The sequence below is a fragment of the Antedon bifida genome, chromosome 4 (genome assembly GCF_963402885.1).
Source record: "Antedon bifida chromosome 4, ecAntBifi1.1, whole genome shotgun sequence".
Taxonomy (NCBI): Eukaryota; Metazoa; Echinodermata; class Crinoidea; order Comatulida; family Antedonidae; genus Antedon; species Antedon bifida.
This window is the reverse complement of record NC_136229.1, coordinates 9,698,566-9,713,577: the sequence shown is the minus strand read 5'-3', so window position 1 is coordinate 9,713,577 and position 15,012 is coordinate 9,698,566. Positions and strand designations below refer to the sequence as shown.

Sequence of the window (15,012 nt, the reverse complement as noted above, 5' to 3'; positions counted from 1 at the left end):
AATGTTGTAAATTGTGTTTTAATGGACCTGTCACCACAAACTATAGATTTCAACGTTTTATTTAGTATAACGGGGTGGGCTACTTAAAACATCAATGATTAGAAGTTATAATTTAATTTATTTCATCACAAACATACTGTATATTAGGCTATACATTGAAATAATATTTACAATGTAAGATGTTTGTATTTTAAGTATACTTTTCAGTGTCTAGCTGTTGTAATCGACTATGTTGTTGAAATCTCTGAAGCTGCAAAAAAATGAAGAATTTAATTTCATACTTTTACAGGGCAAAATCAATATTTGATGGTTAATATAATATTGAAAATTATTTTTCTATTTGATTCACACATTATCATTACTCTTTCGTTATTCTTATAAATATTATTATCTATAAAAATATAAATCTATGAATTTAAAAATCTTTGATTACAAGGATAGGCCTAAGCATTAGACATACCTTCTTTAAATTCTTTATTAGCTTTATTTAATAAGAAGTACTGTATTAGGCACGAGAAGTTGATGATCAATCTTTTTTAAACTGATAACAAACAAATCAAATTAATTACAAATCGGCTATACTCAGTTGAAATATAAGAACACACGGTATATACATCACACGCTTGACACAATTGACACAAAATGCTACTCTTATTGTAGTATTATTATATGTAATTACGCCTTCTTATATAAAAACAAAGACAAAAATATTTTGAATAGCAGACATAAGAATATCGACTAAATATCGACCCCTGTAGCTGTATATTCACCATTCACACTCAGGCTAAGGGAAACACTTAACCTTAAAATTAAGAGAAATCTGCTAAGTTTTAATAACATTTATTTAAATTAAATATTTAATTTTATTTCTATTCCTGGTGTGGGCCGGGAGTAAGGGTGTGTTTACTTCGTAATCATCAACATAAACACTATAGTAGGCTACTTTAACTACCGATAGTTATATCATAGCTTTAACTATTGATAAAAACAACGAAAACACACGATTAATAGTAAACCAGAATACAAGGACTATATATCACATTTTGGGGCACTGAATTTCGGACAACAGGCTATTGTAATAGGAATGATTGTTTCCATACCCATATTTGTGTAGCGTTATGGTGTTTTGTAGAAGAAAATGTTTCTCAATTGTTATTGCACAGTCTTTTGTATTGCTTTGTTGGTAAACACTACAGAAACAGACTGTTGCCATATATGATATTATTAGGCCATATTCGACTTCCTACTAGGCCTATACTATAACACTAGTATTATATGAATGCGTGATAAGTTTAATAGTTTTGGAAAAATGCAAATTTCTTATAATACACTTCTTATAGTTTACATTTTTCTACCAGCTAAATTATTAAGCTGATTAAGTGTTTCTTCTGCACCTACACTCTATATGCAATGTTTTCCACACATTTGAACTTTAAGTTTGGTCCAGCCAAATCTTATTTTGTTTTAAACACCCGCTTTGATTGGCCCTAGGCCCGGCTCAATTATCTTTTAACCATGCTCACGTTAGATTTAGGGAGATGAATTTAAACCAGCAACGACAAAAACCTCCTCCTTTAAAAACGCCTTCTTTCGGGGGACACTCCTATTCAAGGGACACTCCTACAGTAGAGGACACTTTTCTTTTAACCCTATTATTATAAGGTTCCCTATTCAACGTACACTCCTATTTTATAAAGGGTAGGCTACTATCCTTAAATATGTATGACCCCCATGCAAAATAGAGATTAATACAATTTTTATTAGGCCATTTTGCAGTTTTAATAAAGTTATTCACTTCTGTAGAGAAAAATCAACAAAAATATGTATTTCCTTATAAAAAGACAAAAGAAACGGTTAATTTTAACTAAAAACCATTTCTGACAAACAATTTAGGTTTTTATTTTTGCTTTAAATTACAATTTTTTCAGGAAGATATATTTTTTTTCGATCCAGTTTTTGGTCAAAGTGAATAACTATTATGTTACATTAAAATGGCATATTCAACAACAGCAAATTTAGAGTGACAATTTCTTTATTTCGTGGTTCCATATTGTATCTGCTGCCCCCAATAGTCCTATGTGAGATTAAACAAAATGGCAGCCTCCATTGCCAAATGTGTTGAAACATGTTATGTGGCTGCTGGATGTAATCGTGTGCCGCATTGTGTGAATTGGGGCCGTCAAAATGTTGTAGCTTATGGTTCGAATATAAATATCATTCTATATGACCCAGGGGTAAGTGTATCTCATCATAATCTACGACATATTGTTAACCTAGTTTGTAGGCCCATCAAAACATGTTTCTTTGTAGATTGATCATTCATTGATTACGTACGTGGTGGTGTAATTATTGCCTGGATTCTGAGGAATTTGAACTAGGCCTTAAGGCCTATTAGGCTATGATGCCTCCTACGGCTTAAAATAACCGTCCTCTAGTTAAGGCCGTTTCCAAGAGATCGTAAAGTAAAGTTTAGTATTGAACTTAATTGTACTTTGTATAATTAAATTAAATTGTTACATTAGAAATTTAAAATCCAGAATTTAACAGCAACAGGAACACTGTTTCACTGATTGTGTATATATTATGTAGATGTAGGCCATTATGGGGGTGCAGGTTAACTCGGTCCTAAACCGTCTCGGCCCCACGTCAAGTCGGCCCCACGTCAACTCGGCCTCGAGTCATCTCGGCCTCACGTCAACTCGGCCAAAAACTAATCGGTCAACTCGGCCACATTAAAGTATGGAACGCTAAAAGTGGTAATAGTAAATATTAATGGCAGGATTAGTAAGGTTAGGCCACAACATAGGCCTAGACAAAATAAAACGGAAAATTCAATATTAATAGTTGTGATGTATAGTTTCAGTATGTATTTGTTAGTTTAGGCCTAGGCCTAGGTTATATATTTTGATACATTTACAAGGATGTTTCCAGAATGAATCGAAATATTCTTAGATATATTAGGCCTAAATAGATATTATTAGATACGCCGTTGCTAAAGATACGGTACCGTATCCATGCTTTTAAAAACTAAAGATACGGTAATTATAGAGGGCACTTCCGTTTGCTAAAAGTACATTCCTAATTGCATTCCTAAAACTCGTACCTAAATATAAAATTCGTTCCTAAATATAAAACTCGTTCCTAAATATTAAACTCCTTCCTAAATATTAAAAACCTAACCCTCTAAATAATCTCTCTTAAATTAAAAACTAAAAAAAAAATAAAAAAAAGACGTCAAGAAGAGTATCGAACCTCCAACCCCTTAAGCCAAAGCCTCATCACATGCCCACTAGGCTACACAGCTGGCTTGCAGAAAACCAATGCAATAACCTATTTGATTAACATCCACATTACATAGCGCCCTCTATAATTACCGTACCTTTAGTTTTTAAAAGTATGAATACGGTACCGTATCTTTAGCCATAACGTATTAGATAACAGTAAAATAAAAATGTTTTTTATAAAAAATAATATATTTAAAATTATTTTATTCTTTTATCAATTCGCTTCGCTTTTTGCGTTCCATACTTTATTGGGGCCGAGTTGACCGATTAGTTTTTGGCCGAGTTGAACGTGAGGCCGAAATGACTTATGGCTGAGTTGACTTGAGGCCGAGTTGACGTGGGGCCGACTTGACTTGGGGCCGATGTGACTAGGGGCCGACTTGACTTTGGCCGAGACGGTTTAGGGCCGGGTTGGATCGAATTCAGGCCATGGCCTACTACTTGGTAAAAATAAAAAGTTTGTTGGCTAGTGGGGTCATTATAACATTAACACATGTTACCCCCTGGTACCACACGAAACCTACTAAACACTTTTTCGTATTTCTGTTTATTTACTAATGTGTCTAAATTTACCAAAAGTAAAGTTGCCAGTTGGCCTAAACCCTTTTTGCCCTCTAGACTTTTGTGAGGTATCGGCCAGTATTTAGTACAGTAAGTAAGACCATTTTTTTTGTACAATTTATTAAAAATTTACTACAACACATTGTTTTAATTGCAGTCAAAATTTACAACAGGGAAAGTGATATCAGTTTTACACGGTCACACTGATCGAGTAAACTCTGTAAAATGGATACAACAAAAACCACAGGTCAGACAGACAGACTGTGTGGATGAGTTAATATCAGCTTCTTCAGACAAAACTGTAAAAGTTTGGAAAGTAAAGAGAAACCAGGTATTATAAATTAATTAAAATAGTACCAGAATAAAGTCTGAAACAAAGAGAACATAAAGGCTAAATCTGAATATCGAATTAAATTAACGTCAGCACTTTATTATTAATTATCTTTATTTTATCCCCATCCCTTCCTCTCTTATTAAAAATAATTTCAAATTCATCATTACTAACCATTCACACCAAACACCCTTAAAATAATACAAACAAATCTCTAAAAGTAAAGTTTAAAAAATCATTTTATTGATTTCAGTTAAATTTTTAGTTTTCTATTAAATCTTAGAAAATATCTGTGTGATTGGTGGCTATGTCTTCTGTAACTTCAAATAGTAATAAAAAACAATCAAAATACTTGTTACTACAGTACTTAATAATAATTATTTTGATGGAAATGATTTATTTTCACAGTATAATGTTATATCAACATTAGAAGGCCATGATGGGATAGTGACCATAGTTGACGCCATTTATCTACCTTCAGATGAGCAGGACCCATCGTCTACCCCTAGAACTTTGATCGCATCAACATCAACTGATTCGACCATCAAGATATGGGAAAGGGAACAAGATGGAAATGAATTTAAACTTCTACAGACTATATCTCGTCATAAAGGCTTTGCTTTATGTTTAGGTTGGAGTGAATTACCAAATACAAACAGTAAGATGCAGTTATATTATATGAAAAAAAACCCTCTTTTGAAACACCTATATTCATTGGGACATCCCCAATAAGAGGACACCAAATTAAAGGGGGGTTCCGGGTTTAAAATGAATAGTAAAAAATGTAAAATATATTTGTTTGTCTCTTGAACGGTAAAAGTTTCAATTTATATAAGCGCCCAGTGAAGCAGAACGAAGGCTGTGAAATGAGGCCAGATTACAAGTGCAGCTACGGCGATATGACACTGTGTTACAGAATAGGAAATTTGTGAAATGGTCAATCTTCCGACGACTCGTTATCATTAACCATATCAATTACTTTTGTAAAATTATACTTATCTGATGTAATTTTAGTCGGTCTTCCCATTTATGAAGTCAATTTTCTATGAACATTTATCAAAACAGTGAAAACTTAGATATGTTTGCACTTTACGTTTGCCGATTTTCGCACTGACTTAGGGAAAGCCTTCAAAATCAATGAAGCGTAACGTATACATTCCTGCTGAGCGAGGAGAGCGAGACGATGATACACGTGCTCTCTCCCCCCCATGCTTGGCATCGTCACGTGATAAGCAGATACAGTATACAATACCAAACTGGTCGGGTCGAGTATACCCCGTTTATAATCACAACATAAACGATGTACAGTATTTGATTGAAGGTCGACTCGACCTACCGGAATGGTATAGATAACATAGCTCGAATGAGAGAGTTGGAATATTTGTAAACATAAGTATTGCTAATTTTAACAAGTGTAGCCTATAGTAAAAGGCCTGGTAGTATCAATTCGCATAGGGTCTACTACACTAGCTAGCTCAATTTTTAACTGGGCCGGATCGGCCAGGTCTCCTTCCTACTACCTGGTCTACTTGCTTGATGCAGTATCCGCTTTTTTGGAGAGTAAACTAGGCCTATTTTAGGCCTACTTAGACGATCGGGACACCATACGTGCGGACGGCGATCGGACCTTGTTTTGCCTCAATATTTACAGCCGATTTTGTAGAACGTTGTAGGTTTAGATTGTTTAGGAGTTTGGTTGATAGGATGGGTTTGGATCCACTGAGTTTTGTTATTTATGGGCCAATCGTTTAGTAGTAGGCTAGCTAGGCCCATGATGGGCCCCAATGTTTTAAAACGTAGGGTAGCCATCGTGGCATGGAATCCCTAGTCAGAATGGCTCTCACCCATGACAAAAAATGATTTAGTACTTGAAGCCGATAATACGATCTGAACTATTCGAGGTATAAAAATAGTATAACTGTATACAATCTATATATAATCTGTACCATGGAGTAATCTGTACTAAATTTTGTATTTCATTAAATGTCAAATAAATATATGCTACTACTGTTATTATTAAACTTTAGGCCTAGCTTAGAAAATCTACAAAAAATGTATTTCACAATGATCGGGTGGTCGTGGTTTGACAGGGGAGAGAGATGTAAATTAGTTGACAAACACAACGTACATGACGTCGCGAGTTTGGAATCCACTGATGACGTGCCTTTGTGAATATCTCATGAATATTAATGAGCTTCCCTAAGCTGCTGAAAAACAGACTTTCCATGAATTTACCCTAAAATGTATATGAAATTTAATTTTTTAATTTCTCGTTATTACTTCTTCATTCTGACATGTCTATATTGTTATAATATTTTTTATTTAATAAATAAACGATATTTAAAAGCAATTTTAAACCCAGAATCCCCCTTTAAGGGTATATCTTGTTGTTGTTAGCCTTTGTATTGCCAGCTATATGATAATACCAATTTAATATCGTCACACATTTTTCTCTAAATTTGTTTACAGCTCCAATCCTAGCAGTTGGTGATGATGACTGTAACATACTGTTGTATGTTGAGAATAATGCACAATTTGTTTTAGTAAATACAATGCGAGGACATGAAGACTGGGTAAGAGCTGTACAAGTGGTTACTACAGGTAGGTTGTATTACTAACTTGTGTCCTAAGAAAGCGTCTGAAGTTGGTTCTCCTGAATATAGTAGGGACTTTTAGATTGAGTGAATGTGCACACGATGGTATGACCTTAGGATCTGACCTTGTAATCTCTGAAGTAGCACTCATCCATGGTGCTATTCCACCGTGCTGGGCCGGTGGAAGTACACAGGCTTAGGCCAGGCTAAGTGTGTAGTTTAGGCCCGGCTAAGTGTGTAGCTTAGGCCCAGCCAAGATCCTGGCAGAAGAAGAAGGCTGGCATCCTAGTGATAAGACCTAGACCCAATTTGCCAGTCGACATACCAGACGCCTAGAGCATGCGCATATCATAAAAATGACGTAATCGGGTAGCTGTCGACTATTCACAGTCGACATGAAAATCTAAAAGTCCTTATTATAGTCTCCAGATCACCTTTGGCTATATGTAGAACTGTTAGACTTAATAGCTGCATAGTCTTTGATTTCTGAAAATGAAGGACTACTATGAAAACATTGTATAAAAAAGCACTACCAAATTTCAAAATATTTTTTAGATGAAGGTGATTTATTGTTGGCTAGTTGTGGGCAAGATTGTTTTATTCGTCTGTGGAGGATATCGCCTGAAAAAGATGACACTTTACAAAAGCAAAATGAAAAAATAAAAATACAGGGAAACAGATTCTCTGTTACTTGTCAAGGTATATATTTAAAATACAAATCGAAGATAAGTGTGTTAATAATAATGGTAGTCTTATATAGCACCTAATTCAAATTTAATTTAAGTGCTTTACACACAAAAATGATCCAATAAATATCTTAAGACAAAAATGAAGAAGAAGGAACCATTTACCCCACTCCCATATGAGAGCTCGCCGGAACAGAATTCACAGGAACTCAAGTAAAAAGGCATGTCTATCCAATCATACCAATATAAGAAGTATAAAGATGTTGATGTTGCCACGAGCAGAAGAAGAAATAAATGATCTCTTGCCATAAAAACAATGGCCAGTTTTGAAACATTATGGTTATTTTGGGTAGGAGGACAATATGGTGTGATAAGCTCATCAATGTAGGATGGTGATGTTATCGATAATGATATAAATCAATTATATTTTCACTAAACATTTTAGCGTTATGGTATTGTTCTGAGTTTGTACACCGTGTATATTAGAACTGTTGAGTTTCTCGACGTTTTGATCAATATACTTTGGTCATCCTCGGGAGTGAGAATGCAGAAAGACCAGAAAACTTGGAATATAAGTGAAATTGAGTGGGATTGGTGTAAAAGCTAAAACAATAGCAAGCTTTACAGTGGGAGGGATTGAAACTAGCAATACAAGAGCATTGTTTCTCATAAACAATAGAAACGTCAAGAAACTCAACAATTCTTTTTAAGACTAATATACATGGTGTACCGCAAACTTTATATCATCGTATTGATTTCGTCATGCAAACCTTCAAACAATGTATGTATTTGAAAAAAGTGTTTTTTAACATTTTTTTAGACAAGACCAAAGAGTTCATGGTATCATTGGAATCTGTGCTGGTAGGCCATGAAAACTGGGTGTATGATATCCACTGGAGGTCTGCGGAATTTCAAGGTATTAGGGAGCTTTAAATTTGAAGACCAACGACCTTTCATAGGTCAGGTCAATCAATGTGTCATCAGTTTGTCGTGTGGACCTAGAAATCATCATCATCTGTGTCAAAGTAGAGAGCAGGGAAATGTGTCCAAATATCCCAGATGCGCATAGTTGATTAACATGTGTCCGTCATCACAAACTGAAAACTCCATATTGACAAATGCATAGTAACATGTTTCCTTTAATCGGGATTCATTTCTAATAATATAATGTAATACATTTACTGTAAATCGTGACAATAACGTATTTATTCAGAAAACCCCTCAAATTACAATTATGCTGCTATAATAGCCTCATAGGCTATTCATTCATATATTTATTGCTTTCAATCTAATTATAAAGATGGAGTGCGCCACCAACCTATGCATTTAGTGTCTGCGTCGATGGACAAAACAATGATCATCTGGAAACTTGATACTGATTCAGGAATTTGGATGGACAGTGTAAGGATTATAAATAATTGTTTTATTAAATAACTAAGAAATATACTGTACATGCCTGTTAATGGAGCTGTTGCTTGGTTAAATCAAGGCAATCTAACAACAGGGGTGGATTGCAATAAAGGTCTTAACCGTGGTCTTAGACTTAAGCCCAAGATGAAACCCTTAGCAACGATGGTCTTAGATTTAAGACCATTGCAATAAGAAGTCTTAGCCTTAGAATTTCAGTGCCGTGGTCTTAGATTCTAAGCCTCCTCCAGGCAGGCTTACGCTAACCGCGCGACGCGAGCGCTCCTAGGCTAGCTAGTAATATCATGGCGAAACTAACTTCTTTAAATACTGCTGTGAATTGATTTTATGATACTAGTGTAGAAAAGGGGTATTGAACTATAAGACATGTGTATTATTATTATTTTTATCTACCAATTGTTTCAATAGATAAAATCTTATAGGCCCACACCTACCTGACCATCAATTACTATTAGCGGTCCACAACCGCACCAACAAGCTGTACGCATATTGTCCATACGCGGCCCTAGCGCTACACTATTTTGACTAAGAAAAAGACTGCATATAGGAGCATATTTAAAATTTATTTTTTTGAAATATTTGTTTGTAAACTTTAAGAATGTATTAATGTATTAATTAACCAATACTTACTATCAAATTACATACAAATTTGTTGCCAATATTTTTAATTATTTGCTAAAATCTCCTAGTATTTACGTAACTCTATTTGCACTTCAGAGCCATATATATAAAGAGTTACGACATTGAAAATTAGAAGCCATTTTTGTGTCAAAGAATTCGCACGCTGAGGGCGCGCGGGTCTATTTTGCATAGCGTTTTCCTGTAGTTCATGTGTTATTTTTAGAATTTTTTTGTCTATGAAATAACGCTTATATTCCGTTTTTATTTTAGCATTTAATTTTTTTAATGGTATTAATTTGGTAACATATATATATTGTGTCTATAATAACAAAAGAATAAATGCTAGAGCCTACATGCAAGTCAGGATACATCAAAGCATGAACCAATACAAAAAACACACAATTTCACCCCCATTTTTATACAGTATATGGCTCTCTGTGTGTTTTTGACACAAACTTTCAGAGACTCGTTCATCATTTTATTTGTAATAATTCGCCTTTATTATTTTAATATTGTTCATACCCTATTCAATATATTAACAAATATATCCACGACACTTTATATTTTTATTTAGTCATCAAAGCATGCATTATGGATTGAAAATATTACATAATTGTTATTAATAGGACGTAGGTATTGGATGTTTCGTTCCAAAATCAATCAATCGAACTTTATAATGTACTAGCGCACGCGCGCGCAGTATTCTTTGCTGCAAGTACTTCTGTACGCTGTGCACATCGATATTTCACAGTAAAATGTGCAATTACATTTTTTTAAATATAAGAAAAAGTTTAAAGTATTTTCTTGCTCCTATACTTTACATGCATTAACGGAGACAAGTTTGACAAAAATTTATCTGCATATCACGTGACTATAATCCAATGTCGTAACTCTTTATATATATGGCTTTGTTGCACTTGTTGGTATAGCGCCCTCATTTGTCGGTAACTATAGGCTGGTTTGATTGTTTGAAATTCTTTACTAATAAAGTCTCAGTTAAGACCGCTATATTGAAATCGACTTTGCTGAGAGGCTTAACTAAGACTTTCGCGAGGGGAGACAAAGTCTTTATATTGCAATCCGCCCCAGGACACTGAGCTTGGCCAGATCAAAGAGTAACCTCTAGTTACGATCAGTTACTTTTGGTTGGCCAATTGGCTTCCTGAAATGTTTAGTAGAAGACACCAGTGGGTACCATCCATAATCCGTACACATAGCCTTGCTTTAATCCAAAACACTTCCCACTTTCAATATAAATTAATCAATATCTACATTAAGATAAGGCAAAAGTGAATTGCTTGGATTTACAAAAAATACAGGTATGTAGATATATAAAAATAAACATCAAAAGTGAAATATTTAAATGTTTGCCTTTTAATCCTGACCTACAGTAGTACTGTTGTAAAATGGCCGAGAATATAACCAAACTAGCAGAAAGTAGTGTGGATTACCTGTCGTTGGCTGGTCTCTTGGGAGTTCATTGCCCAACAATTGCCAATAGTAAATACTACAGTATGCTTTGATGTCTTGATATTGAACACGGTAAAACACTCAGTATACTTCCGATGTGCGGTGTCTATATTCCGTGTGTATTCTATATCGTCCAAATCTCAAGAGAGCACTGGTCTCCTCAGGACGACACACATGACCTCGGGTCACTCGGTGGACTGGACCATTTTACGGAGGGGTATTTCACTACACTTCCCCCGATTTTATAAGGCCAGGGCCGATGCTCGGGTGGTCATGCTGTAAAATAAAACAATAACTTCTGGTTAACTCTAAAATAACTGAAACCAGTGCATCTCCTAGCACCTTAGAAAAATAACATAATAGAATAACTTAAAACTTCTGGTAGGCCGCCGGAATGGTCGGCTCTACACCATAAGGAACAGATCTTGGCCATTCTTCCGGGTCAAGTCTAAAACTTGCTCGGCATCTTGGCCCAAGATCTTTCCAACTGCCTCTGCGGTGGGATGGAACAGATGTGGTGCACCCTCTCGTTGCCCCGGGGGAGCGAAGTGAGGCCCATCTGATTCCAGCAATAGGCGGCGGTCATCCGTTCGAAAAATGTGCCTGCACGCTTCCTTTTGCTCTTCGTTGAAACTCTCCACCGACCGTGTAAAGCTGAAATAGGTCAGGGGGAAAATGCGCCTAAACCTATCGGCCATTAGCACAGTCGATGAGAAATTATGCAGTAGAATGCGTACGCATCTCGGAATCCGTGCTATCTGCAGGATGTTGAGGCAGTTTTGATAACACGTCTCCGCCGTCGGGTCGTTGCGGCTGCCTCTTAGGTGCAGGCAAATCGTCAGATGGTGTCGAGGTGAGAAAGCCTGTGCCAGAAGGCAACGCAGCATCTCTTCCTGCCTAAACCAGTCAGCTACCGGAACGGAGTGGTCCAAGTCAATCTCCCCGAGCACCCGGGTAGCGCCGGAGCGCACCAAGGCCTTCAGTCGGCTTCGGCAGAGGTGGGCTGGGCGAGGGGATTCTCGGCCTCAGCTTCGGCGGCTAGCTGGCTCATCTTGGTGTGATTCATCCGCTGGGCCATCGCTACCATGTAACGCCAGTGGATTAGGGCCGCTGGATGGTTGCCGCTTCGATCGACGCTTGTAGCTTGAACATCATCTCTAGTGTCTTCTGGTCGATGATGCGGACTGTTACGGGCTCGCTCGTTAGGCTGAAACCAACAATAAGAACATAACAAAACACGTTGTAGTTGTCGTCCATCTTTATTCATCTCCTCTCTTTTACTCTAGAGGGCTCACTTCCGTGTGACAAACCCATCACACCCCCACTTAAAGAAAGTTTGATATGATTAAACTTATACTGTAACTGTATATAACATCTTAAATCTTTTCTTATAGTTATTTTAACAGGTCGTTGATATGAATTTACCTCAACTGCTTCTTTAAAATTCCACATGTTCTAATTACTGTACTTTAAATCCGTGTATGCCATTAATGCATCACTCTATCACAACTAACATATTATAATTAAATAAACACTTTTAAAATTAACAAAACTTTTAAAATCATTTCATACATGTTTTATCTAAACTCTTGACAAAGCGTCAGCTACAACATTGTCTTTTCCTCTGATATGATGAATTTCAAGATTCATTTCTTGAACTGCTAAACTCCATCTCAACAAGCGTTGATTCTTGTCCTTCATTCTTGCCAAGAACGTTAATGGGTTGTGGTCAGTCCAAACTACAATTGGAAACGGAGTGGATCCAAGATACACCTCAAAGTGCTTTAACGCTGACATCAAAGCTAATGTCTCCTTCTCAGTAGAATAACGCTTTTCATGCTGGTTGAATTTTCTCGAGTAGAAACACACAGGCTTGTAAACACCATTCTCATCTGTTTGCGCCAACACAGCACCAGAACCAACATCACTGGCATCAATCATTAACGAGAACTGTTTATCAAATTGTGGAGCCATCAACACCGGTTCGTTTGATATCATTGCTTTAACTTTATTGAACGCATCACTGCATTCCTCCAACCACACAAAGCTCGCATTCTTTTTCAACAGATTCGTTAATGGAGCTACAAGCGTTGAGAAACTTCTGCAAAAACGTCGATAAAACCCAGCCATTCCCAGGAACCGCATTAACTCCTGTTTACTCTTTGGAACTGGGAAATCACAGACTGCCTTAATCTTAGCACTTAATGGTTTCACTTTTCCGCAACCAACTTTATGACCTAAGAACACAATTTCAGCACAGGAAAACTCGCTTTTCACCAAATTTACTGTCAACTTTGCAGCGGTCAACCTCTCAAACAATGCCTTAATTCTCTGCACATGAACATCCCATGTATCACTATAAACAACCAAATCATCTATATAAGCTTCACAGCCCTCCAACCCTGAAATTATACCATTAACCAATCTCTGGAACGTGGCTGGTGCGTTTTTTAAACCGAAAGGCATGACCTTATACTGATAAAGACCCATGGGAGTTACAAAAGCTGACACTTCTTTCGCACGCTCTGTTAAAGGAATTTGCCAGTAACCCTTTAGAAGATCAAATTTACTGACAAACTTAGCACTACCCACACGATCAATACAGTCGTCTATCCTCGGTATGGGATATGAATCTGTAGTAGATTTGGCATTAACCTTCCGATAATCAGTACAAAAACGATACGATTTATCTGGCTTCGGAACTAATATACATGGAGAACTACAAGCACTGCAACTAGGCTCGATGATATCATTCTTAATCATGTAATCAATCTCATTTTGTAGTATCTTCATCTTGAACGGATTTGCTCTATATGGATTTTGTTTTATTGGTAAACAATCAGCTGTCTTAACATCATGCTCCACTAAGTTCGTTCGACCAGGAACATCCGAAAACAACTGCAGATTTCCAAATATCAGACTAACAATTTCAACCTTACGATCACGAGATAAATGACCAACTTTCTCTTCAATGTTTGCAAGGACATCTGAATTACTGAACTTAACACATGTATCAGGATCCCCAAACTCTTCAGAATTCTCTTCAACAACACACGTAACTGGTGTTGACGTACAGGTATCACTATTATTTCTCGCTGTGTATGGTTTCAACATGTTTATATGACACAGTCGCTTCTTCTTACGCCTATCTGGAGTATCTAACACATAGTCAACTTCTCCTACTCTTTCTAATACTTTGTAAGGACCAGCAAATCTTGCAGATAATGGTTGACTGGGAAGAGGCAACATAACTAAAACTTCATCACCTGAACTAAAGCTTCTCTTTTCTGATTTCCTATCAAACAATCTCTTCATTTTACCCTGAGCCTTCACAAGATTCTTTCTAGCCATCTCACGAGCACGATTTAATCGATCACGAAATTCAGACACATAATCTAGTATCGATACAGACTTTTCTGCATTCCCTAACAGCCTTTCTTTGACTATTTTAAGAATGACCATACACCAACTCAAATGGGCTAAACCCTAAGGACTCTTGCACTGTTTCACGAACAGCGAATAACAATAAGGGAACTCCCTCATCCCATTCCTTTTCACATTGAAAACAATAGGTTTTAAGCATATTCTTAAGTGTTTGATGAAATCTCTCAAGTGCCCCTTGAGACTGTGGATGGTAAGCACTTGAACTTATATGGGCAACACCTAACTGCTCTAAGACTTGTTTAAATATCTTTGACATGAAATTTGATCCTTGATCGGACTGAACAGCTTTAGGCAATCCTACCCATGTAAAGAATTTTACCAATGCTTTAACAACATTCTTAGCTGTAATACGCCTAAGAGGAATCGCTTCTGGAAACCTACTTGATGCACACATTATTGTTAATAGATACTCATTTCCATTTTTAGTACGTGGTAGTGGTCCCACACAATCAACAATAACCCTTGAAAATGGTTCACCGAATGCAGGAATAGGCTTAAGTGGGGCTACTGGAACCTTTTGATTAGGCTTCCCCACTACCTGACACGCATGACAGGATTTACAATAGTTAGACACATCTTTTCTAAGCCCTGGC

General features: G+C 36.6%; 1 protein-coding gene across 1 annotated transcript in view; it reads left to right on the top strand.

Annotated features, from left to right (window-relative positions):
- Window positions 1-2,093: 2,093 nt before the first annotated feature.
- The window catches only part of LOC144839463 (elongator complex protein 2-like), a 29,279-nt gene continuing 16,360 nt past the window's right edge, over window positions 2,094-15,012 (top strand). The window contains exons 1-7 of the mRNA XM_078694827.1: window positions 2,094-2,234; window positions 4,003-4,176; window positions 4,585-4,834; window positions 6,646-6,777; window positions 7,326-7,469; window positions 8,277-8,372; window positions 8,757-8,857. Of these exons, the coding sequence (XP_078550953.1) occupies window positions 2,094-2,234; window positions 4,003-4,176; window positions 4,585-4,834; window positions 6,646-6,777; window positions 7,326-7,469; window positions 8,277-8,372; window positions 8,757-8,857 (1,038 nt within the window). The remainder of the gene's footprint in view (window positions 2,235-4,002; window positions 4,177-4,584; window positions 4,835-6,645; window positions 6,778-7,325; window positions 7,470-8,276; window positions 8,373-8,756; window positions 8,858-15,012) is intronic.